The sequence below is a fragment of the Prinia subflava genome, chromosome 29, assembly GCF_021018805.1.
Source record: "Prinia subflava isolate CZ2003 ecotype Zambia chromosome 29, Cam_Psub_1.2, whole genome shotgun sequence".
Lineage (NCBI taxonomy): Eukaryota > Metazoa > Chordata > Aves > Passeriformes > Cisticolidae > Prinia > Prinia subflava.
In genome coordinates this window covers 2,272,604-2,298,806 of record NC_086275.1, presented here as the reverse complement: position 1 = coordinate 2,298,806, position 26,203 = coordinate 2,272,604, and the positions used below count along the sequence as shown (strand labels likewise).

The following is a 26,203-nucleotide window of genomic DNA, read 5'->3' as shown; positions in this document are numbered from 1 at the left end:
AGCTAAAGATCACAGCTGAAATTGTGATTCCTGGGACAGAAAATTCATGCTCAGGATCCTGCCTTGAAGTCAGCCTGGAGAGCTGGGTGGGATGATCACAGATGTAAGGGAGTGGAGCTCATGGTTGCTTGGCTGAATAGATCCTCAGTAGTTGCCTTAATGTATAAACAAATCAATGTCCAAACGAGTAATGTGCCTCTCTTTGCTTTGGAGCATCCGGTTTGATGGGGGTGCGAATTCAGCTGAGCACTCGGGAATTGCAGACACAGATCTGTGTGCCCAGGAAGGCAAAAGCATGAGTAGACACTTTTTATAAAATTAACTCATGGAGGAAAAAGGGGAAGTTAATAGAAATGACCATAAATTATAAATGAGGCTTTTCAAAAATGACAAAGGGAGAAAAAGGACATTGGCATCCAGCAGTGTCTGGAATAACAGCCGGGGAGTTCAGCTCTGCAGCAAACCACGGGGATCTTGACAATGTTTGTTGTGTGGGTAGTAGAGGCAGAAAAGGGAAGGCATTTGCTGAAAATACTTCTCCTGTCTATTTAAAAAACGCAGGGGATGTTGTTATATCATAGAGGAAGAAATAGATTGGTTCAATTCCAGTAGAAACTTGGAAGGTTGTTCAGCAGCGATTACAAATTCCAGAATAATGTCGTTGAGGTCAGCAGGTCCAGTAATTCCCAAGTGGGTGCTTGAAGTGTGGTGGCCACAGGCTGTGCACTGTCACTGCTGACCCTCTGTGGGTGTGGGAAAGTGGAGGAAGTTTCCAGGAGGAAGCAAGCACAGAGCCAGGCAGGGCAGTGCTGGAGGTCCCGTGCGGGGAGCTGGAGCTGCCCAGCTTGGCACAGCTCCTGGGCACAGCACGGTCAGGAAAGGGGCTGGAGGATGATGTAACTGGGTTTCTGCACAAGGTTTGGAGAACTGGGCCAGCCAAAATAACTTTCTCTCTTTTGATGAGATTAAAAGCAGGGCCAATATAGATAATAAAATTGGTGTAATCATGTGACTGCGTGTTGCATGGCAATTTAATTAAGAAACTGCCAGCACACAAAAAAATCAACGGAGTGTACACTAAAAGGACTAAAATCCAACCAATGGCCTTCTGAAAAAGAATTTATTACAGACTAAGAGAAACTGCAGTCATTTGGGCTGCCGTGGTGGTTCCTTCCTTCATCTGGCACCTGTGTCTCTGCTGGTGCTTGGTGCAGCCATGTGCTCCCCAGTGTGGGGGCCCTGGCCTTTGGCTGGAGGTCACTGAGAAGGAGACACAGGAGAGGAAAGCTAAACTGCCCAAAACCATAAAGCTGCCAGCACAGGAGGGAGCAAGGATTGATGAAGGGATATATGGGGAATAGGGAAATGAGATTATATGCTAGCACAGCCGGAGGGAAGCTGCAGAGATAGTTGATTTGAACCTGATGACAGGAGACGGGAAGAAGGCCTTCTCAAGCAAAGTGTTTAAGACTGCTGGATCAGCTTGAATCAATGGCTTAAGTGGGAGCGTTCCGGGGCCATGGTGGGGTGCTGAGCTCATGCAGCTGGTGAGGGGACTCCTCTCCCACACCCCTGGGCAAATGCAGGGAGGGAAAGATCTGTATGTGTCTGTGTGACCTGGTGACCCCCGGGCTATAATGCCTCAGCTGGCGGCTTCTGGCCATATGCAGGTGATGGGTCAGTCCTCCCCGGAGCTGCTGGTGCATCCACAGAGGAGGGATGAGAAGCCCCTCATCGAACAGGGTGACCACGGCTGCGTGTCCCAAGGTGGCCGGGGCCCCCCCAGCTGCCACTGCTCCCACAGAGACCTCCCTGCTGCTGCAGGCAGAGTGTGCTGCAAAACCTAATTTATGCAAAACCAAATTGCATTTCATGGCACAATTTAGCTCTGCTTTGCCCTTTTATGTTTTAGGGTTGAATTGCCAGAACTTTGGTGTGTCTGCCACGATCTTCTGTATTAGAGTAGATTTGATAGAGATATAAATGATCCATTTATTTACTTCTACTGATGAGCCTTACAGTAGCAAATGAGCTTGCAATGCAGAACTCTGCAGCAGCTGTGTGAAAACAGACTCTGAGTTCCCTGCATAGTCAGGGCTGATTTTCAAGCCTGCAGTATTAAACCAGACTTAGTGCCTTTAAAAGGTGCTGTTCACACTAGAGGCAGGAAAGTGAAAATGCCTTTGGCATAACATGTTCTACAGCTACAAAAGAAATATTCACAGGCACAGAAACACCTTTATTGCACCCAAAATGAGGTTGTGGTGGCTGTTGGAGGTGCCTCCACAAGGCCGTGTGCTCATTCCGCACTGTGGATTTACAGGTGTGGCAAGGTTTTGTCTTTCCTAAGGCTTGTGCATGCGGTGAGATGGGTCAAAACAGAAGCTGGAGGTGCCCTAATCCCAGTTTATCCCAGTTTTCTGGCTCCTGTTTGTGGTTCTTCCTTTGGCCCGCCATGTGTCTGGTACTTGCCCTCCTTGTGCCTTGAAGCTGCAGGTTTCCAGTAGGGAGAGGACAACCTGCAGTGCTGTTTGCGAGCGCACACTAAGAATAATTGCTGTGCTCCTGCCGTGCTCCTGCTGGGGTGTTGGGATGATAAATACACATGTAAATGTAGAAAATGCCAGAGATAAAATGGATGACAAATGGGCTGTGCTTCCTCTGCTCCGCAGAGGGAAGGAGATGCTCACCACATGAGCGTGGAGGCCAGGGATGATTTTAAGCTCTGCTTTTATGACCGTGTGATAATAAGGTTGCATAAGGAGCTGTGTAGTTTTAAATTATACCAAACATAAGTAATTTCTTTACCTTGGCTTTCACAAACCTAGACAAATGCGCCAAGAAAGGTGAGAGGTGTTTTACAAAAGGCTGAAGCTTTGCTGTCTTTTAACGCTGACATCGGGGCACCGTTTATGGTCCAGCTGAGTGCCATGGAGCAGATTTGTAAAAATGATTCCTCTTAACATCTTTGCAGCTTACACACACTCAGCTACCCCTCCCAAATTTTTTACCCTCTAAACTGAGCAGGCTGTGGCTGTTTGCGCGTGGGCATCGTGACGTGCTGGGTGAAGTCAACCGAGGGAAGAGCCTCGTGACTATGGGGAGGATGACTCGAGGGAGGCTGACTGCTCTGCGGGGTGTCAGTGCTCAGGGAAGAAATTCAAGTGAAAATCTCTGGCCACATTGCCTTTACAGTATGTTTGACTGGCCCTGTGTGGTGCAAGGGACCTGCTAAGCATCACTTCAGGCAGGAAGTTGGGACTGCAGCCAAGCACCAGGAGTGGCGTTGCACCTCTGTCCTGTGCATTTCAAACATCTATTTTGTCATTTTCTAATTACGCAATTGCTGTCTGGGTTGCTCATCTGAGAGCTGGAGCTTTGGGGTTTCATGCACTTCTCTCTCACCATGGAAGGTCACATTTGCTAAATGCAGCAGGAAGACAAGCTGGGGACAGATATTTGACATTATTTATCTTGACTGATTTGCTCTGTGGAAAAAATTATTGCATAGTCACATTTCTGCATGCAAATACAAATATAGCTCCCTTCAAATTTAGCTCCGAGTTTATACCACAGGAAAAAGAATGTTCCAGAACATGCTAATGATAATTTAATATTTTTAAATTGCAGCTCTGTGATCTGAAATTATAAAATTACAGGGATGTTCTTCTGTGGGGCAGTTGGAAAGAGTGATTCAAAGGAAACATTTGCATGGTAACAGCTCCCCATATGTCTGCTGCCCGTATGCTGGGTGCAGGTATTTTTGTGGCTGCAGACTTTCCCCCCCTGCATCTGGTGGAAGACAAGACCTGATGTAAGCCAAGGTTTTGAAGGCTTTTGTCTGTGCTCCTGCTGTAGAAGCCTTAGAATCTTCCTTTAAGTCCCAAGGATTTGCTTTGACTGCTGCTGCTGAGGTCACTGGGGGATCTCCTGTCTCTTCTAACCCTCACCTGCCGGTGAGCTCCAGCTGTGCCCCAAAGGCAGTGTGAAACCTGCCCATGTCTCCCTCATGGGAGATTTTTTACCCTTCTTAGGTTTTATCATTCTAGAAGCATAGGAGCTGTGGATTTGGTTTGTGTGTGTGCCACTGACACCTCAGGATGCTGTTATATCTCTGGCTGGAGCTCAGTAACCCCCATCTTTCAATCTGCCCCCCCATGGAAATGGTCTAATAACAAATGCTGTCCTTCCCTTGTTGTCTGATCCCTGCTGTGTCTTGGAGAGCCTGCAGGCAGCAGGACTTGGAGAGGGGCCAGGGTGGACCATTTCTTCTGTTAATGGCAGGTTTTCTCCCACAGCTCATTTCAGCTGGGTGCAGAGGTCTGAAAATTCTGAGAAGTGCAAATGCTTCTCACCTGGATCCTTCCCCCTTTTCTCCTCCAGTGGTGGGATATGTATGTCAAGGGGATGTGAAATCTGACTGTGGGTTGGTGTAATGAGCAACTGAGCCTCTTGCTCCTTGTAACTTCAGTTCTTCTTTTCTTTTTGCCTTCCAGAGTCGGAAGCATGCCAGCAAAGTCCGCCTGTACTACATGCTTCACCCCATCGATGGAGGCTGCCCGGCAAAAAAGCTCCGGTCAGAAAATGTGGGTATAATCCAAGTTCCTGTTTATACAGCTGCTTTGTGAATCATTGACTCTGGGCTACAACATTCTGTCTCTTACAGCCACAGATGATCAGATGCCCAGAGGTAACATTTAGATTAGCTGAAATGCAAAGTAACTGGAAATAATTTTCAATAAACTACACAAGAATTATTATGTGCATCAGCAACAGTAATTGCGTTTTTAGTTATTTGAATGTTCTTTCATAGGAAAAAATATGCTGATATGAAATACTCAGGATGTGCTCCATTTCTGTGCGATGGCTGGGTCTGCTGGTGAGCAGCTGGGACAGGTGATAGGAGCAATGCCTGCAGGAAGCTCGTGCCTCCAGGCGTGGGGTGAGGGCCACTCTGGGGTGCTGCTGGCAGTGGAGCAGCACTGGGGTCACCTCCAGACCCCTTCACCCAACTTGCAGCATGTGACACCACTCTCAGGGGTGAGGGTCATTGGGCAGATGGGAGGACTCACACCTGGACAGTGTCTGGGGAGCAGTGTGGGGTGGCAGTGGTGGGTTTGGAGCCGTGTGTGTGCCCCTGGCGCGTAGTGCCACGTACAGAGCTGCTCTGGGTACATGTGCCATGCAGTGCCAGGCCCTCCAGCCTGCAGGAGATCAGGGGATGCCAGTGGTGCCACCACAGTGTCATGGCTGAAAACCCCTGCAGTGACGAAGAGGTCCCCAAGAGCAGTGTCACCTCCCCAGGGCTCTGTGGACTTGTTCTGGGATTTGATGTGCTTTATCCAAAGCCTCCTCACCCCTGTTTGCCCTCAACCTGCCAGTTAAAAGATTGGCTATTGGTTTCCTCAGCTGTGTTCAGATAAACAAATGAAGATGAGGAATTGGACCAGGTCACAGCCGTTTGTCAGGCAGTAGATAGAAGGAGACTGAATTTTTAAGAGATGGCTTCATGGGGAATTATTCATTCGGCTCCTTCCTGCATTCTGGGGCTGTATCAGAGCTGCAGCGAGGTTCCCTGCACACAGCATCCAAAGCAGTTCAGTGTGACTGGGGCTGAGTGCATTGATATTCAGTGTGATAGCTTGTAATGAAAGGGAGAAGCATGCAAGTTTTGCCCAAGGAATCTGAAAGCTCATTTACGTAGTAATTAAAACACTAGTGAACATTTCTGTTGCACACAGGCCAATTGCAGATGCAATCTGCCCCTCCAAAGCAGGATCCTGCAGTGATTTTATTGAGTTATTATTGACAGTGTGGGCAGTGCAAGGCACAGGTGCATGCAGACAGGGAACAGGGTCCTCTAAGGAGCTTGATTATGTCTAACAAGGAACCACATATTGCATGTGGCCCTCAGCATGGGATATGGAGGACAGGGAACCAATCAGACCTCAAATAAGGCAAAGTTGAACGATTTCCCACTGCTTTTGTGAAAGGCAATATGGAGCAGGAATGTAATTCTGTGTTTGCTGATGCTTTTTGCCAAGGGCAGCCCTAGTGGGGGTGGATTAACGCGTCCTCATGTTCTAGGTGAATGCTAGGCTAGGCCAGACCTAAATTCTAAAATTATTTGTGTTATAAAAATACAGCAGGGAAAATCTGCCAACATTTACAGCTCAAAGTAAGCCTGTTGCTGATCAGATATTATACAAGCCTTTTCATTTAGAGAGAACAGAACTATTTAGGACATCTCTAATGCTGCACAATAGCATCCCTACCATGTACACATGCAGTGCAGTGCCCTATTCTAGCAGTGTCACTCAGGGCATGGCACAGTGACTTTAATGAGTATTAGAAACAAACTGTGAAAACCAGTTAAACTTGTGTAGAAGCATCTGCAACTCAAAAGGGAATATTAGCCTTTTTTTCATCAAAACTGTTACATGGCTGTATGCCATTTGGTTTATGTTCTGCTGACCATAGAACTAACACCTTGTCCTTCTGCCAGGTGGCAGCAGTAGGGAGAGGTGGCTGCAGTTGTGGATACTCAATGCAATGGGATTGGAAACAGCATTTGCTTCCTGACCTTCTGTGAGGCGAAGGGAGGGGTTGGCTGTTGTTTGAAGATTGCAAAAGGACTCCAATTCCAAAACACCCATTAGCCCTTTGGAGTTAGAAGTAGAAGGCTTATACAAGTAGTCTTCCAATGGATAACAACTGGACTGTTGTGCTCTTCATTATTGGTTTAATTTGGTGTGGAGGAGGGTCTCTCAGCACAACTGCAGAGCGAGGGAAGAGTGGGGGTGTCAGTATTGGGAGATGGATGCTTTAACTCCAAGCCAGTGATGTGTTCTGTTGTGCTTCAGTTTGTATGAAGCCAGTGGCTTCTGTGCTGCATTGTAGTGAAGGTTTGCAAGGAAGGATTGACTGGAGAAAGCTGCAGAAACAAAATGTAGAAATATTCCTTGGCTAGGTCTGGCAGCACGGGGTTAAGGAGCTGCCAGTGGATTTACAGAAGCTCAACAGAGTTCTTAGTGCCTGTTTACTGTTTCAGCCCCGGGAGCTGGACTGTGGTGAAGGAGGGATGGGTGGGTGCACATGGGTGCAGAACATCCCCAGGGAGCAGCCACCTGCCCTGTGTGGAGCCCTGTGCCCCAGCTGAGGCATCCTGGGTGACCAAACGTGTGGTTTCACCACCTGCACAATCCTGTCAGCGCAGTGTCACTCAGCGGGTGACAAAAGACACCTGGATCGGCTTTCCCCAGCCTCTTTGGTTTCAGGTAAAACAGCCTCTGACAAATGAGAAGGCATAATTACCCTTCAGGGCCGGATCAGCCTGGAACACCTCTGGCTCTGTGCAGGAGTTGGCTTGGTGGAGGAGGGAAGGGAGGTGATGCTGCTAAGGGATGATGCAGACCTGGGTAAATGCTTAACAACAGCAGAGCCCAAATACCTCGTGCATCCTACTTACAACTAATGGCACTTGGTGTATAAAACTGGCTGTTAGGGAGCAGAGGTTTGTCATACATGTGCAGAGGGGCTTGTAGATCCACCAAGAGTCTGGGGACACCCCTGTCCTGCTGGTGGCTGAACTCCTACCCACACATCGAGGTACTCACCCAGAGACTTGGGTGAGCCAGATGAGCTGCACAGTGAACTGTGGGTCAGTGTAAATAGGACCCTGAACTCTACAGTGAGGTATTGGAGGGCTCTTTGAGGGGGTTTTAATTTTTTGTTTTTAATTGCTTTCTCAGTCTAGCTGAGAAAGTAGGTTAGAAAGGAAAAAATGTCACTGAAGAGCTGCCCTGGCAGAGGAAGAGACCCTGGTGCATTAATACCGAAGTGTATCAGCTTTTCAAACGAGCTCTGTTGGAGGCTCTTTATATGTTGCCACTGATGATCAATAGATACTGGAAATTTTCTTCTCTGCTCTTAACTTTCAAGTGATTTCCCTTTGAAGACATAAAATATCTTGAGAGAAAGCTATTTAAAAGAAGTGCAAATTACACTCAGAACAGTACTAATCACCTCTTGAGATTCCTCCCTAAGGTTTGATTTACAGTTATCAACAACAAAAAAGCTATGAAAATCGGTCGTTTTTCTAAAAGTGCTTTTTTGGGGGAAAAAAAATAACCTTCAGTGGTGGGTCAGGTGTCCACTCTGTGTTGGGTTCACCCAAGGCTGGTGTTGGATCCTGTGGAGGAACCTGTGTGATTTCAGACAGTTCCTTTGTTTCTCCCACCTGCAGAGCAGGTTGTGCCCCCCAGTTGTGTCCCCCTAGATGTTCTGGGGTCTCTTAAAAAAGTGCATCAGGAGGAAGCATCAGTGTCGGATTGCAGGGAAGGCTCTGGGTATGTGTGACTCCCTCAGCTGGAGAAGAGGAGGCTACGTGAGACACAGTGACAGGCTGAGCTCCCAGTGCAGACCAGAGTGGAGGTGCTGGGGAGCTGGAGGTGTCCCCAGGCTGGACAGGGCTGGGATGAGGCAGGAGCAAGGCTGGGGGAGGTGAGGAGGGGAAACCCCTTGGCAGCCATGGCCTTGGCATAACAACCTAGATTCCTCCCTCCTATTGTTCTCCCTCTGTGACTGTGCTTAGTGCGCTTATACACCTCTTTTTTTGTCTGTGTTTTTGTCTCCACCCAGGGCAGTGATGGTGACTCAGTGGATAAGAACAAATGCTGCACACTATGTAACATGTCCTTTACCTCAGCGGTGGTGGCGGAATCACATTACCAAGGGAAAATCCATGCCAAAAGGTTAAAACTGTTGCTAGGGGAACAACCAGCATTAAAGGCCACAGGTAGGTCCAGAGGCAGCAGGAGGGGCTGGTGCAGAGTGGTGTGGGCTCACGGGGCCCAGGGGGCTTGGCCAAGGTGTGGAGTGTGCGGGCAGAAAATGGATGGAACATGGAAAGCTGAGCGGTGGCGGCTGGCAGAAGCAGCTATTCATTTGTGTTGCTGTCATAACAACCTTTAAAAATTCCTGATGCTCATTATTGTCTGCTTTGTTTATGTAGATTAGGGGTTTATCAGCTGGGACTGGCCCTGCTGCCAGAGCCCTATCTCTGGTTCCACAGTTCCAAAGAGTTTCCTCAGTGGAAGACAATGTCTCCACTGGGTGCAGATAGCCAAGCCTGGCTTTAATTATCAGCAGTTTAATTATCAGCTCAGCTAATACGTTTAATAAACCTTTGGTGTTACTCTACAGTACAGAGCATCAACTGCTCTTACTACTAGAGGGAAATCCAGGCTTTAAAAACCCTTGGATTGATTGTCTCTTGATTTTTACCCAGATGGATTTCATGCTTTCCTCCACAGTGATTCTAGCAATGCAGCCTATTAACTTGCACATTTAAAAAGTCAAATGTTGAAACTGGACATGTTAACCATCTTATTGTTTGCTTAACCATAAAGTCCCCAAAAACTACTTAAAATCTGTGAAAAAAAAAATCCTCTGTGATTGTGGAAGCAGAAAATGTTTGAACAAAGCATTCAACTTTCTCCAGGAAGGATTGCTGAGCTGAGGTCGTGCAGACAGATGTGACCCAGAATTGCTGCCAGTGACACTTCCTTCAGCACAAAATACAAATGGGAGCTGTGTGTACTGGACCCTGCCTAGCATTTAAATCCTAGATGCGATTAGATAACGGGGGTTTGGCACTCTGTGTGTGTGGTTTTGTTACATTTTTAACCTCACAGACTGCAGATGATGATACAGAGAATGTGGTTTGTCCTTTGCCAGGGTGAGCTTGGGATCTGTTGACCCCTTTGCCTGAGGGAATGTGGGGAATTGTGTTAGGTGGTGATTTGCTCAGTTTAACTGGCCATGCTGGGGCACCAGTGTGTCCTGTGAGAGGCAAAGGTAAAGCCGTGGCAACCTGGGGAACCCCCCCTGGGTCAGCCAGGAGGAAGGTTCTCACAGGAGCTATCATGGCCATTCACACCTCACTGTGTCGGGCTCTTCAGGCTGTTCTGTGCAGCTGGCACACAGCAGCAAGGGCACAGAGAGGGAACTTGGGCTTGGTGTTTATCTGTCCAGGGCTTGTGTTAGAGCTTGAACCCCATCCCTCGTGTGCAGCCTGCCAGCAGCTCCTCCTCTGGCACCAAAGGACCTGCCACAAACTCTGATATTCCTGGTGAAGTCTGGGTGAGCTGATGTTCACAGGAGTGCTGCATCTTGGAATAGTGCATGGACTGATTCCCGTGTAAGTTGACAATTTGGATTCACCCTTCAGCCGCAGGGCCTGGCCAAGGTAGGGCTTGCTAAGAGCTGCAGCCTTGCAATGTGGTTTTTGTTTCACTTTTTAATCATCTGGATCAGCCTCACAAGGCTCTAAGTAAGCCATGCTGTGTGCTCTGGAGTAATGGGCTCTTCAGCCATCATAATCACTAGGAAGGAGCAACTCAAGGACTCATCAGCTCTTACAGGCACTTGATCTGGAAGATGAAGCTGAGCTCAGGAATACGTTAATGAGCACCTCCTTGCTCTCCAGGAGTTCTCTGAAATATGCCCTTTGGACACAGCATTTTTCTGGGCTTCCTACAGTCACCCAGCAATTTTCACTGGATTTTTCTCCCAGTCCTCTCTGGCTGGCACCAGGGAGCATTAAGTCTCTCAGAGAGCTTCAGAAACTCCACTGCTTGTGAGTCCTGAGAGCCAACGAAGCAGAGCCCTGAGCGTGCTGGATGCTCCTGGGGAGGATATTCTGCTGCTTGATATTCTGGGGTTTCTGTCTCATCAGTCCTGAAGAAAATCACATCTATTCTTAGACCCCTTACATCTACGTTCTCCTTCACGGTTACCATCCAGATGGAACACAGATGTCCCATTCTGTGACAGTGCTTTCAGGAGAAGAAGTGGCCCAGCAGTCATGTTTCACACAAAAACGATGTCTCATCGTGACAGCAAAATAGTTGGGATCTTTCCTGTTGCTCTGCTGTACAAGGTTGTAACCCTCAGAGGCTTTATGTCACCACTATTGCTGACGGATTCCTCTAGTCATTTCCTACATCCTCTGTCAGCTTGCATCCCATCATCACCATGAGTAATAAACCAAAGAATTGTGGGGGAAATAGCTGCTGTCTTCATCAATCCAAGTGAGAGGACCCGCGGGCATCATTCCAGGAAAGTAGCAATGGCCCTGGCTTTGGGACATCAAAAGGGAATGAGTAAATGGCTTTTTGGTTTGGTTGCAAGGATCTGTCCAGCAGCAGCTGGAGTCTTTGTCCTACATTTCTGGGATTTCTTCTGAAGAAAGCTGAGTTTCTCAGTGCCCCCTTGTTGTGGCTCACTTACTTTCTCGTCCTCATGCTGAGTTTCTGGAGTGTGCCTATGGAAAAAGTTGGGTGCCATTTAAATCCAGCTTGGAATAAAAAGCTTTGGATGTGAGAAAGAAGTCAAACATTAGTTCATTGCCAGAGTGCTAAAGTGTTTCTAACTTTGTATTTTGCTTCTTGCAGCAAAGTAAGACTTTCTCACTTCCCTCCCACAGCGAAAGGGAACGTAAGGCAGACTGTCATGAGCTATTTAGCATTTTGAAATACTTGAAATAGTCAAACTCACAGCTTTTATGTTTGTGTTTTAGATGGAGAAACATTTTTAACTTTTGACGTTTTATGAGTGTTTATTATTAATTTTCATGTCGCTGCTCAGGGAATGATGGCATTTGCTGTTCTGTAGCAGTTATGTTGTGCATATCAAAATGACGAATTCACATTTGTGGAGAAGTCAACTTTCATCTGTTTCTCTTTGGGAAAATTTGGTAGATTTGGGATGTTTTCATTAATTGCCAGGCTGGGCTCAGCATACCTTGGAACTGGTGGGTGTTGTCAGTGGGACCTGAGGAATGTGACTTTAAAGAAAATATTTTGTACTGTGAGTGCTAAGAGGAAATCCTTGCCCGTGGCAACCCCCATGTGATGCAGGCAGGGGGGGTCTGTGCTATGGAGCTGTAGCTCACAATCTCGTGGGAACCAGGTGTGGATGTGGGCTTGGAGCAGGGCTGGGGTGGCCATGGGGGCCTCTGGTGCCATCCCCTGCAGCAGGAGTGCCAGGAGCCTCCCTCCTGCGTGGCATTTGGGGGAGCACAAGCCACCAGCCTCATGCAGAGGGGCTCAGAGGTGCAGGCACGGGGCTGCTGGGCTGGCTGGTGGCTGAAAGCAGAGATGCTTCTGTCAGGTTTCCTTAGTGAGCAGGAGATGTAACTCCTGTGGACATCACCAGCTCCGTGAGCTTCAGCCTCCCTGGTCCCCCTCCGGCAGCAGTGTGCAGAGAAACAAGGAGAAAGCTGGCCAAAAGATTGGGTAGATTTAACTTTATAGCCTGGGGCTTGTGGAACAGCAAGTCAGATCTGTTGCATAGTTCCTGGGCTGCCGAAATTGCTGGTTGTTTATAATGCTCCAAACATCTCTGCAGCTCAGTCTGGTTCCCTGAACTCAGCCCTGTCCAGGGGGGCTGCAGAGGGCTGGGGCCCCCTGGCATTACCAGGGCTGTCCAAGTGCCTGTGGCATCACTGGGCTCTGAGCATGGACCCCTTCCTGCAGGGAGGCTCCTTGAGGAGTGCTGGAACACGTTTGCAAGAAGCAAGCTGTGCTTGCTTTTCATGAGTCAAGCACGTGCAAAGTCAGTGTAATCCCAGTTTGAACAGGCAGTACTGCAATTCCCTAATTTTCTTCCTAACGACTGTGCTGGCCGCTGGCTTTGCTTTTTGCTCACACTGGCAGTTCTGCTGCATGCACCTTGGAGGGGCTGGGCTAAGTCTCTCCTGCTGGAACCGTAGAGAAGACTTTTTTTTAGGAGCAAAATCCAGCCAGACCCTGCATGACCCTGCCTGGAGCAGCTCTTCAGAGGCAGCTTCATCACTGCTGGAACTCTGATACCTTGGCAGTCATCATCAAAAACAATAGAAGGTTATAAACCCCTGGAAATTGATAAGGTTGTAAGTAATGTTATATGTAAGATAGAATTTCCTTGAAGGGTGTCCCTTACTGAGCAGGTCAGCAGAAGATTTATAACAATATTAACTTTCTCAAGCCATGGAGTCAATCACAGTGGGCTCCAGGCACAATTATATGTCTAAATATATCCCCATGTTGCTGTTCCTGGTGTCAGACACTGAGGTGGGTTTGGCATTTGCTGCCCTGTGTGCTCATCAGGGCTCAGCTGGATCATCTCCTGATCAAAGACAGCCACCACACACCTCTTGCCACCTCCAAATGTGTCTATTCCAGTACCATGGGGAGAGCAGCTTGTTAATTATTTAGAGAGCAGACATTTCATCTGGAAAAGAAAAGAAAAAGAAAGCCACATAAAAGGGAATTTTTGAATGAGGTGTGATAATTAACTGCTAGTGATTGTATATTTTTGTATTCCGGTGTTCCTTGAACTTTATTTTACTTCAAACTCTTTTTTCCATGGGTTTGTGACTTGTATTGTACGAAGTTGGGAAACTCTGTTGAACAAAGTGCATTCCATTATATAAAGACTGATCACTCACTTTTCTTTGGAATGATTTGGGGGTCATGTTTGTGTTTGTGGATGAGCTTTTGATGAATCTGAAGGAAAATAGATTTAAATAAAGGTCGTGTGTTGCTGGTACCCGACAATTCATTATGTGAAGATCTTTGAAGGATGGAACTGACTATTGAGTATTTTTTTTTCATCTGTGACAGTTTGCAGAGACTATGGCTTTTCCTGTTCTTTCTGAGACCAAATAAATTGAAAACTAAGAATCCTGAGATAATGATAAATATGTCTCTCTGTCCTGAGAAAGAGATGGCTCTGCCTGGTGTATTTATTCTCCACTGACGATTTTTCCTGGGAGTAGCAATTCAAGCAGGATAAGTTTAGCAAATTCAGTCAGAACAGCAATAAGATGTGTAACTGCACCGAGAGCATCCTCCTTCCCCTGTTAGTGAAATGCAGAAAGCTGAGGAACAGTCCTGGGCTGTCCTTTCGTGATGCTTTTTTTAATGAGAAATGGTAGCTTTCCAAGCAGCACCATCCAAAATATCCACTGGGACCCTGTAACTGCAGCTAATTATTCCCTGTGTCTAATGTGGGATCTGCCTCAGGGTCTGACGTTCCTCAGGCAGCACGAGCCTAGGAAAGCTCATGTGTGAACGTTCCCTTTTGCAGAAGCTGCTCTGGGCTCCCTGAAGGCGCCGCTCCCCGACGGTCCCGCGGCGGTGCCGCCGCCGCCGCAGCGCCGGGACTCGGACCGGTACTGCCAGCTCTGCGCGGCCTGGTTCAACAACCCCCTGATGGCACAGCAGCACTACGACGGCAAAAAGCACAAGAAGAACGCGGCCAGGGCCGACCTCCTGGAGCAGCTGGGGAAGACCCTGGACCTGGGAGAGCTGCGAGGTGAGAGACCTGCGCATGGAGAGTGGGCACCTGCTCCCTGTGGGATGCAGTGACCCTTGGCCACGGTGGTCACCAGTGCTGCAGGGAGCCTGAGATGCTGGTACTGCTTCACGAGGTTCCCAGTTGTGTAAAAAAATTCCCTGCTCTGAAACGTCAGCCTGCAGCTTTAGCAGCATCCTTTAAAATTGTTTCTTAGATATCTCTTTTGCCTCCTCCTAAAACAGTCCTTTCCATTAGTGCACACCTGTCCTTGAGCAATGTGTCCTGTCCCTGGGAGAGGAGAGCACATTACAGTTCAGCCCCACGCAGAAGTGCAGACAGGAGGGTGTTTCTGTAGGCAGAGCACTCCTCACATCTCCCTGATGGAGAGTGGGACAACTGTCTTCCATGATTTAATTAGTGTTTGTAAAATGCTATGATGGCCCTGGGTCAGCAGCAGTGATAGGCGCTGAGCATTTGCCACAGGGATGTTAAACCCAAGTTTTTTGGGTTCCTGCTGAGGGCAGAGCAGGTTTTCTTCATCTGTCTGTCAGTCCATCCATGGTGGCCCCACAGGGAGAGGCTCTGGCTCCTGCGGGGTCCCTGTGGGAACTGTGCCCTGGGCTTGCATCCCTCTGGGAGCCACCCTCGAGCAGAGCCACAGCCACAGCCAGGCCAGTAGTCTCAGCAGCTCCCTCAGCAACCCCCGGCCTTCCTGAGCTTGAGAGGTGCAGTTTGTGTCAGCTGAGGATGTGTCCAGGACTGAATCTTGACAAGCACCTGTTTACTCTGAGGTGTAGGCACAGGAGAGGCTCGAGCCTTTTGTCTCCACAGTGTGGGTTATGATCCCATGTACACACAGGGACCTGACTGAGGCAGCTGAGGAAGAAGAAGGACAAGTTTGATTCTGAGTTATGTGGGAGAGCTTTAGTTTGCCAGTGAGACTTTGCAATAATGTTCTGGTACACCTGGCGTTTTCTTCCTTGCTAAATGAAATAATTTTTCTTTAGATACTAATGACTATAGAGTATATTGTACATTTCTTGATCTCCCATAAACCTTGTAATGGTTATCTTGATCCTCCTGTGCTACCTAGTGTGACTCACAGTGCCATCAATGATTCATGTTGGCTGAGTCACTGCCCGCTGCTGGAAATATATGGGAATAAAACCCAGGGCAATAACATGGAAGTGCTCAGTTCTTTGAACTGTGCCAAGCTCAGGAGTGGCTAAGGATGTCATTAACTGTAAATAAATCAATTGGGAAGTGTTTTATTCATTTAGCTCCTGGGAGAGTTGAAATTGGAGGCCTTCACAGCCTCATCAGCTGCTGGTTTTTACCTTCACGGTGGTGCTGTGCATGGTTGGGGTTTGCACTGGATCCAGTGTGGTCCTCCCAGTGTCTGTGGATGACAGGAGAGGGGACAGCAGAGCTGTACCCAGGCTGTGTGTGTGCCTGGCATAGGGGAACGGGTGGGGTGCTCTGGTTGGACATTTCAGGGTGCTGTTTCAGGGGTTCAGTCCGCAGTGCCCAGGGCTCCACAGCACCAGCAAAGTGCAGTCAGGCCCAGGGAGCCACAGGGGCTGTCTCTGAGCCTGCCAAGCTGGGAAAGCATTTTCAGTTTTTCTAAGTTGTGAGCATCTGTGTCCATCTAGAGATGCTCTCCTGGATGCATTTACCTGCAGGATTAGAGCAGATCTTTACAGGTGTGGAAAGCAGTGGCAAACACAGAATGATTTCTAGCTTGTGCCTGAGCAAACAGCCTCACCTTGGCAGGTAACATCATGTCTGCCTGCAAGGTAACAGTGGCAGCAGGACATGGCTGCGGTGGGGACAACATCAAACACTCTCCCTGCTCCACACTGTCTTTCCTGCCTCAGTTTTCTCTGGATTGCAAAGTCACCTCCTTCCTTTGCATCCCTGGTGGCTTCTCCCATCACAGCTTAAATATTAATTCTATTTTGACTAGTGTGGGAGATGAACATTTGATGCATTGTGTGAGCCTGGAATAGGCAGTGTCAGTTGAAGTACAACATTTCAGCAGCCTTTGATGTTTTGATAATGGCTGTAATAAAATATTTATTGATAAATATGAATGTATATTTGGAGAAATAAGAATAGAGATATATTTTTGGACAATTGATATTTATAGGAAACAAAAACATTGATTCTTCTCACCAAGTGCTCATCCCGCAATTTTGAAGTCTTATTTTCTTCTCAGAAATAAGAACGAGGAGAGGAAAAACAAAAAAGGAGAAATGAGCATTGTTTCTGCAGTCTGTGTTCAGTTAAAGCTGCAGCACAGGACACACAGATCCCTTTTCCCTGGCCAATAGAGTGCAGTGCCCAGCCCACTGTCAGAGCAGTTCTGTGTGGCTTTCCAGCTGTGGCAGAGCTGCTTTGGGACCTACCCCACTCTGTGGCTGACCTGGAACCCTGCTGCTCCTGCTGGGCAGGGAAGCATGGGAACACACCCTGAAAGAGGAAGAAATTGGGAATTTTCTTCCTGCAGAGCTGCCTCCTCTGGCTGCCCTTCCACCCTGGCACAGATCACAGGAAGACAAAACCTGGTGGGTACCAACCCCCAGATTCCAGGCTCTGCTCGGACAACTTGTGCCTGTTCAGCAGCATGGAGTGGCCACAGCTCGACTGGAGGCAGCCAGGTGGCTCCATCTGACAGCTCTCACCCTCCCCAGCCTGTACCAGGCACAGCAAGGAGGAATGTCAGCTGTCCTCCAAGTCACATCTCAGCAGTTTTAGTTCATGTCTGGTGTCCCCGGTGGCCCAGCTCTGCAGCTCCCTCTCCCAGGCAGGTGGGCTCTGCAGTGGCAGGTGGTTGGTAATGGGCTCTGCCTGGTGCTGGAGCTGAGCCAAACCCTGCAACAGGTGCAGAATCTCTAAAATAAAGCACAGCAGCCACTGCAGTACAGATGGACAAGGGCATGGAGATGATGTCACTTGGAGCCTTTGTGTTCTCAGGTAAATTGGTGGTGCTGCAGATGCTTTCTTCCAGAATCAGGCAAAGAGCTGTGTTTCCTTTTTCATCTCAGCTCCTAATTTCTTTGTATGCCTTATAAATACTTCTCATTCTGTGCTGTCGCTTATGGTTAGTAAGAAGCAGTTTAACAAGAACTCCCCTGGAATGGGTTTAAATGCATTTTATGCAGGATGACATTAATAACTTGACTTGTTAATATTTTATTGAATGGGGATAGGAGGACATTCAATTTTACATGAATGCATGTCATGCTGCAGGGGAGGCAATGCTGATATGTCTTGAGGATGCAGAAGGGGATGTGAATCCAGCCAGAGCCCAACAGCTGCCAGTGTGGACTGCTCAGGCTGGGACCACCTTCCCATCACAGATGGCCTGTGGGGCTGAGCTCAACCCCAGCACATTGGTTGGGGAGTTTTAGGAAACCAGTTTCAGCCAAGTAACAGCTTTGATGAGCTCCAGTGAGGTCAGATTCTGGTAATTTTTATATCCTGGAAGTGATTATTGCCTGGGGTCTCATCCTGCTATTCATTTGAGGCTAGTTTTCTCTCTCCATCTCCATCCCAGTTCATGGAATCAGCCCAGTCTGTGGCTACATGTTCCAGCCTGTGGTAAGAGCTGCATCAGGGAACAGCACTGAGTTCCCTACACAGAACACAGGGAGGGGGAACAGGGTTCCCTCTGGTTCATCACTGAGTAGCCTTGACATGCTGAGGGAGAAAATCATCATCCCCAGTTAGGAGCTGCATTCGCTGAAGGCGTTTCCACCTACACCAGTAATTAAGATTCACTGAGGCTGCTGTTAACTTGCTGCTAAATTGGCTGAGCAGCAGAACCTTATTACCTTAAATTAAAGTATTACCTGTTTCTTAGTTCCCCAATCTCTCTCTGCCATGTGGAGATCCTGGTGAGGTCCAAGTTCTCAGTCTGCTGCAATGTGCTGACACACCATGCCAGCCATGTGCTGCCCTTCCCATTCCTTCCCTTCCCATTCCTTCACCTGCTTTCTGGTAGACTCAAGTGGCTTCTGATGCCTGTTGGTTTAATAAAGGAAACAGGAGCTGCCAGCAGTGAACAAAGGGCGTGACTGTAAAACCATCACTGCTCCGTCAAGAATAAATTCTGTAAGGAGAAAACCTAAATGCACATTTGCAAATTGATTTTTTTGTTCTGTACCACATCGTGACATAGAAATACAGAAACTACTTAAATACCTCTGCAGTTGCTGGGTTGTTGTTTTCAAGCACTCATCTGAATAATTTTGAAATATTATTTAAAGATGATTTTCATGTTGTGCCAAATTCCTGGGTGAGAGATATTATGAAGTGCTTGAGAAAAGTGAGGCTGTTGGTGTAGCTGGTGTCTAGAGTGCAAAACAAGACAAGGGATATTTTGAGAGCCTGTAGGTCCAGCTGGGGAGGAGTCAGTGCGTTTATTACCTGTGCAGTTAATTATGGTGAGCATGGACTGATCGAATTTGAGAATTAAACACATTATTTGTTCTAAAGGAGTTGTTATAACAATTTTGACAAAGAAATAATACTGTAGAAAGCCAGAATAGATTGTTACAAGGAACATCAGAACTGTTCCTAAGGAGCACAGCAGTCCCTGCTAGGCATCCAGTGGTTTTAAACACAGCCCTTAGTTCTGCTGGAGACAGTCTGTACCATAGCCTAGAGACAACCCAACAGGTGAGAGAGCTCCTGCTTTGGCTTTGGGGGGCTGCCTGGTGCCCCTGCAGTCTGCCAGCCTTGACCTTCAGCCAGAGGCTGCCGAGTGTAGGCTGCCAGAGACCAGCATCTGTGCTTGGCTGGTTCACTGGGGTGGATAAATCAGAGTGGATCCCTCTGGGGAAAAAAGGAGTTCCTAAGTGATCTGGCTGCTGAATGTACTAACAGGGAATTGCTCTGAATTGTGATCACTACCAAAAACCAGAGGGATAAATGATGCCTTGAATGCTTGTTAGTGTGAGCACAGTGATGATGCCCTGAGGAGGGCACAGGAGAGATGCACCACACTCTCAGGAGGGATTAGCCTTTGAACCTGGCTTTCTTCTGCTCCGATCTAAAAATATTCCTTTAGCTTTCTTTAATGCTTGGATACCCTGGACTGGAAAAGTAAATAGATGGGTCACTGTAAAGAGAAATGTCTGTGAAACTGGAAATGAAATGTGGGATCCAAGTACCTTCTAATTAACTAGAAGTTTGCTTGGAGCATAGGTTACTATTTTTTTTTCTATTTCTCCCTCTTTCTTCAGTCATTTTCAGTTATTTGTACTTTCTAGCTGCCATTTTGACTCTGAATAGTCTACAGCCCAGGCACAGGAGTGTTTCCCCTGGCGCAGCCCTGTGCTGCCCTCACTCTGCAGCATGGCCGGAGCCAGGGGTTCATTAACTCTGGGTTTTCTTCACAGGCCTGAAGCGCAGCTACACCTGCAACATCTGCAACGTCACCCTGAACTCCATAGAGCAGTACCACGCACACCTGAAGGGCTCCAAACACCAGACCAAGTGAGTATCATGGTGCATCTCCCAGTGTGTGTCTGCCAAGATGGAACAGTCTGTGACAGTGCCTGGCACTCCCTGTCAGCTGAGGAGCCCTGGGGGCTGTGCTCCAGGGACCAAGCTGTGCTCTGGGTGCTGTGAAAACACAGGTACCAGAGGCACCTCCAGGTTGAGGAATGCAGGGCTGAACCCTCATGAGCTTGCTGGAGTCCCACTGACTTGTGGATAATGACACTGAGTTTGCAGCTTCTTTCGTATGTGAAACCTCAGAAGAGACACCATGAGCCTAAGGGGATTAGGTGTTTCCCAGTGAAACAGTTTTTGCTGTGATTTGGAGTAATTATGTGTTACCCAGCTATGAGAACTGGGAGGAGTCTGCTCTGTCAATTACTACAAATTATTAAAATGAAGTGATGGAGATAGATAATACCAGAGACTAGATTAATGAACTAATTGCTGTTAATGCACTTGAATGTGAGCTTTGGGAACCATTTCAGGCTGAATGACTTGGAACTGCCCAGATTAGCAGTGGAATATAAAGGGATGTACCTGGAGTGCTTCAGGTAGCTTTGAGGGTAGTCTGAAAAGCGAACAGGATGAGCAGAACTAGCAATGAGTACTAATAGCTCATTGTGCTTAAGCCAGTAAAGGATAAACCCAGCCCTTCCCCAGCTGAAGTCAGACTGTCACAGGTTCCTGGTATTCATTTTAGCTCTGTCCTATTTATTCAGGGAGCATTTGAATGTCTTCCAAATGCAGTGATCCAGCACACCTGCCAGTGCAGGTGTGTTGTGAGGAGTGGGCTGGGGCCAAGTGAGGGAGCCAGCCGTGGCTTTGAGCAAGCTGTGACCTTCACTGCCTGCATCTCCTGCTCTTCAGCAAATCTCCCTGACAGGGGATCCCTGCCCAGCCACGTTATATGGGAACAGCTGGAACGGGGTTGGGATCCGTACCCAGTGCAACAAATTCCCACTGCTGGGAAACAGAGCTGAGAGCTCTTCCTCTTGGAAACCTGGAATGACAGCATCTGTGCTATGCTGTCCTGGCCCAGAGCTGTAATTCATCCTTCCCTTGCCAGTCCTTCTAAGTCTGTGTGATTACTGCTGTGGTTGCTGTTGGTATTATTGTGAAGGATAAAGGAGTCTATCTCAAACCAGAGCAGCTTCATGGATGGGAGACAGAGATGTGCAGAAAGATGTGTCACCAATTCCCCACACCAGAAGGGTGCCTGGTCCTCTGGGTTATCCCCACACCTTCTGCTCTGTTGTGCAGTCTCCTACAATTAGTAGAGATTAAGAAATCTAAATTTCTGGTGCTGTGAATGGACACCTTGGGAACTTATTCGTGCTTTGACTGTGGTAGGAGTGACGGATGACACGCGTGCCCTGGGCTCAGCCTGTTCTCAGTGCAAAGGAATGTGCTGGGCAGCACAAACAGATTTTGGCAGGGCTACATCTGTGTCTCTCTAGCTTTTCCAAGCAATTACCTCTTCTATACAAAGAAAGGGACTTTGGAAATGCAGACCTGGTCCTGTGCCGAGTTTCCACAGCCGTGATGTCCCCCTGGGTCATTGCAGCGCCACGGCCCCCAGGTGTGCCCCATGCTGGGGGCAGGTGAGGATTGTCCCCTACTCGTTCCTCAGCCAGTGTTCCCCCACTGGTTTCTGCTGTTCTCATTATTGTTGGTTAATGTCAAGGCTGTCCTGTGCCTCGTAACTCAGGCTGAAGCCACTGGACTGCAGTTGCCAAGGCAACAAAACATTTTATGTAGCTGTCATACTTCATATAGTTAAAGACTAAACAAACCTGAAGAAAGGGGCAGTTTGTGAAGGACAGGGTTGAAGGGATACAGGGGTTTTTCTCTGGGACAAGGAGCAAAACAGGGAACAGTGATTGCAGGATGGAAGCTAATACCACCCAAAAGATACCAGGCAGATGAATTTCCTGGAAAGCTGCTTCAGGAGCTCAGGAGAGAGGAACTTCTATGAGGAATGAGCTGTGCTGTGGTTATTTATTGCTGTTCTTGAGAGCTCTGCAGAGAGCAGCATGCTGAGAGCCCCAGTTAGAGCTGCCTTAAATAACCATACACACCATACACACCATGAGCTTGACCAGGGCCCTGGCACTGCCCTGTGGAGGGCTGGGCATCCTGGGGCTCCCTGGGCAGCACACAATTTAAATCTGGTACCCTGCAGCTGAGCTACTCTTCCTTGAGTGGTCTGGCCAGGAGAGACGAACCATTCATGGGAACTTCAGGGTCTACTTCAAGTGCTTCTGACTGCATTTGTTTGACCAAAAGAGGGGGGAAATAGGGCTTAGGAAGGAAGCTGGAAGTATCTTGGCTGGTATTTTGGTGCTGAATAAAAGATGCAGGAAGAGGGAGCTAATACTGAGCTGGTGCTTATCCCTCCAGCCCATACATATGCAAAGCATTTATATCTGCCAGCTCCATTTTTTTTCTCCAGGGTGCAGGTACTTGAGCTTAATTTGAAAATTAAGGTTAAATGCCACATTGATGTGTGGGGAGTGCAGGGCTCAGCTCAGGCTCTGGTGGGTGATGCTGCTGGCTGTGGGCACGTGCTGGCACAGAGCAAGTTTTGGAATGTGGACTCTGGAACATCTGCAGCGGGGAGGAGCACTAAACCTTTAATTAGGGATTTATGAACTGTGTAGAGATGATTGAGTCATTGTTTGACTTGCTTTCCAGAAATAGATGGGGTTTGTTTTAATCTCCTCTCTCCTTTTCTCCTCCCCCCATGAAGCACAGAGCAGTGCTGGGCAGGGTGCCAGGCAGGGGCCAGTGCCCGCCTTGGCTGAACCATGGTGGGCACCAACAGCCCCTTCCTGTGGGGACCTGCAGCAGCCAGAATCCCAGTTGTGAATGTTACTTCTGACAGACTGGGAGGGAGGCACACGCCAGCCTCGCTCCTCCATGGGCTGGCAGAAACAAAACCTCCCTCTTTTCTGCTTTATGTGAAGATGAAACTGTGAAGATGAAAAATCACTGCTCAAAGTGTTTTGCAACAAACAACAGGGGTTATAGTCCCAGATAGTTATGAAAGGAGACAGAGGATATTCAGTGTCTGGGGTCAAAACAATGCTTGTGCAGAATGTTATCCTGGGGCTTGGCAAAAAGCACTACCTGGGGAGGGGTTGGGAACAGGCTGGGGCATCACCACAGCCTGGAGAAAATAGCTGCCTTTAGGGAGGATAGTCCAGAGCGCCTGGATCTGGGTGTGAGGCACCTCCTCTGGGCATGTGAGTGGAAGGATCAGAGGAGCTTTTTGCAGAGCAGAGAGCCCAGACTGGGGGTAGGAGTCACCCCTGGGCCAGCTGTGGGTCTGTCACACGCCGCAGTAAATGCACTGGAGAGTGAGAGCTGAGAGCTGTGCTCCACTGCTCAGGCTGTCAGCCACCAAAGGCTGGGATCCAGCCCTAGTAATTAAGCGTCTGACTGTGGGGGGATAACGATTCCCACTTCCATAAAGAAGAATTTTGTCTTCTCGCCTTCATTTCGTCTCTTTGATCAGCCAGACCTCTCTGCCACATCTAGAGCTCACAAATGTATTCCAGGGTTTTATAATCACTCATTTACACTTTCATAGATGCTAATACATGTAAGGGTTTCCCTTTCAGACTCAGGCTTCCTGGTTAATATCAGGATTTTTGCAGAGAGGGGACCCAATCCTGCAGCCATCATTGAGGTAAAACCAATTCAATGGTCAAAATTAATTCTGAGGGGTTAAGAATGGTCATGTTTTGTAGGGGAGATGGCTCTGCAGCCCTTCCTGCACAACTCTTAGCCTTGACTTTGGGCTGTGCCCTGTGGAAGCCCAGATGGTTGATGTCCTGCTGAGGAGCAGAGACAGCAGGCTTGGGCCTGGGTGGGCTCTTTCCTCTTTTCTTTTTTTATTTTCAGGCTGAGAGCACAGATGTCTAGTTGGAACAGGGTATTTATCAACATAAGCTGCTTGGCTATTCAGGAATGAGCTAATCAAAATATTGTTAATATCATGCCTGGAGAAATGTCACCCTTTCCCATGGTTTCGTTTACATCACTTTTCCCATCTATGTAAAAGGTGTGAACAAATATTGACAGCCTGTTGTGGCTGAAGCCTGGCCCAGGGTCTGCGTGTCTGGCACAGCCAACCCTTGGGGAGCTCTGGGGCTGCCTGGCCCGGCTCCACTCGAGTCAGATTTAGTGCCAAATGGTGTTTCTGTTTCTCCTGGGTGTTTCCAGCCCTGTCCCTGGTGCCAGAAGGTTGGGCTCCTTCCACACATCCTCACTCAGAATGAAGGTGTTCTCTGATAGAAGATTTCCAGTAACTTTCTGGAAATTAGAGTAAATGAGTTGTATTGTGCACTTTACACCCAAGCCAAATGATTTTGGTCTACCTTGGTGGCTACAGTAACAGTAACACTTGGTAATAGTAGCATTTCTGTGTGCTTTTTGTAATATATAGTGGCTTATGCAGAAAGAAGCCTTTAGAGCAGTAACAACTCCAGAAGATGAATAGTTACAAAAGGTAGATGGAATTGATAGGCTTTTTAATTTGTCATAGTTTCAGTTCAAGGGAGCCGATGAATAATTACACTGCCTGTGAAGAAAGAGAATGTAATACTTCCCCTCATTATAGATCTAACTTGTCTCCCTTCCCTTTTAATGTAAGTGAAAATAAAGATATCTCTGATATCTTCTGTTTTGATCATAATTTGAAAGCCCCAGACCAGCCCATACAGCTCTGTGTTGTGGTGTTGAGTGTACAGATTAATTATTTTTATGTAAATAAAACCCAAGCACTGGGTTAATTGCTCAAAGCACAAACCTCAGCTTGCCAACACCATTTGCAATGAGGAATTCCTCATCTTGAGGAATGCCACACATGAGCTGTGCTGGGCCATAGAGGAGGCAAGTTGGGCAGGATTTGTGAGGCTCTTAAATTCAAATTTAGGATCTAAAGAAAGGAGACTTTTCCCAATTTGCTGTGGTGGTTTTCTTTCATAAAATACACCAGGATGGTGCGTGACTTGGGCTCTGTTTCTCTCTGGCAGCCTGAAGAACCAATAGTAGCTCGTCAGTGGAGAAGAGGACAAGCACTAACGCTGCTTCTGTGGAGGGGAGCGGGTCAGCAGAAGAGGAGGCTTTCTTGGACAGTAATCCCATGTGGATTCAATAATTAACATGTAACTAACCTTCGCTTTGGACAAATACATGGATTTTTTTTTTTTTTAATTTTGTGGTGAGTTAAAATATTTCGATGGATTTTTTTACCCTTTCAAGACAATATTTATTCAGCACAGAGTCTAGAGTATGATAACTATCCTGTAAATACAGCACTTACTCATCAGTCATCTTCAGGGACAGTGGAAACAAACTATTTTACTTTTTCATATTTATTCCTAGATTTCTCCCAAGAGTATAAGATTATTCTACTACATGATCCATGATAGTGATGTAATCAGTCTTCAATCAGAAATAAACACACTCTCTTCACCTTCTCCAGCATGGTTTGTGTCAACACATACAGAGCACCAGCAGTGAATCGTGGGGATTGTGTAATGGATGAATTTCTTCCTTCCCTCTTTGTCTCTAGAGAAACAAATGGTTCCATGAGTAAAGAACACTGAAAAAAAAGTGTGAATTCCTTTTCCTGCTGGTAGGATTCCTGCAGGCTCAAGAGAAGCTGTTTGCTTCATTGATTTTGCTGCAAGCCCTTGTCCGGGTACTGCTGTGCCCTCCGGCCGTCCCGGGAGCCACAGGAGGCACCAGAGCCTGGCACGGGCTGAGCTGGCCAGGCCATCCCACCCCAGGTAAGGCTGGTACTGTGCCCCTGCAGGGAGGCAGTGGAGACACAGGTACCCTGCACTGCTGCAGCTCTGCTCCAGCCAGCAGCAGCTCATTCCCTCTGCCTGCTTTGGGAATGTGAGCAGAGAGAAGCAGCCGAGTCGGAGGAGAGACCTTCACTGTTCTGCACCCCAGGGGCTGCCCAGGGCTCTGCTGCTCAGCAGCCTCAGCCCCCTGGGCTGGACCTGAGCCTCCAGCGCTGTGCAGGGACAGGTCGGGTGCGCTGCAGCATCACCTCCTTCACTCTGTGGGGACACTCAGAGCCACTGCAGAAGCTGTGTGTGATTAATTTGTGCTCTTGCATCGATGCCTTTCATGTGTGGAGGAGAATGGGTTTTTCACAGATGAGTAAACATCTCCTTGGGTTTCATAGCTGTGGGGCGGTTTCATTTATTGTGTTTTGGGTAATAACACAAGCCGTCAGTGTTCCTGGAGCTAAACTGCCTCTTTACAGAGAGAATGATTTACAGAAATAGGGCACATCAGTCATGTGGGTTCAAGCCTGACTTTTCCAAGCCTT

At 47.9% G+C, this 26,203-nt stretch overlaps 1 protein-coding gene across 1 annotated transcript in view; it reads left to right on the top strand.

Moving 5' to 3' along the window:
• ZMAT4 (zinc finger matrin-type 4) overlaps positions 1-25,809 on the top strand; it is a 46,866-nt gene extending 21,057 nt beyond the window's left edge. Inside the window, exons 3-7 of the mRNA XM_063420108.1 lie at positions 4,497-4,586; positions 8,641-8,797; positions 14,134-14,361; positions 19,749-19,845; positions 24,891-25,809. Of these exons, the coding sequence (XP_063276178.1) occupies positions 4,497-4,586; positions 8,641-8,797; positions 14,134-14,361; positions 19,749-19,845; positions 24,891-24,906 (588 nt within the window). The 3' untranslated portion in view covers positions 24,907-25,809. The remainder of the gene's footprint in view (positions 1-4,496; positions 4,587-8,640; positions 8,798-14,133; positions 14,362-19,748; positions 19,846-24,890) is intronic.
• Positions 25,810-26,203: the final 394 nt, after the last annotated feature.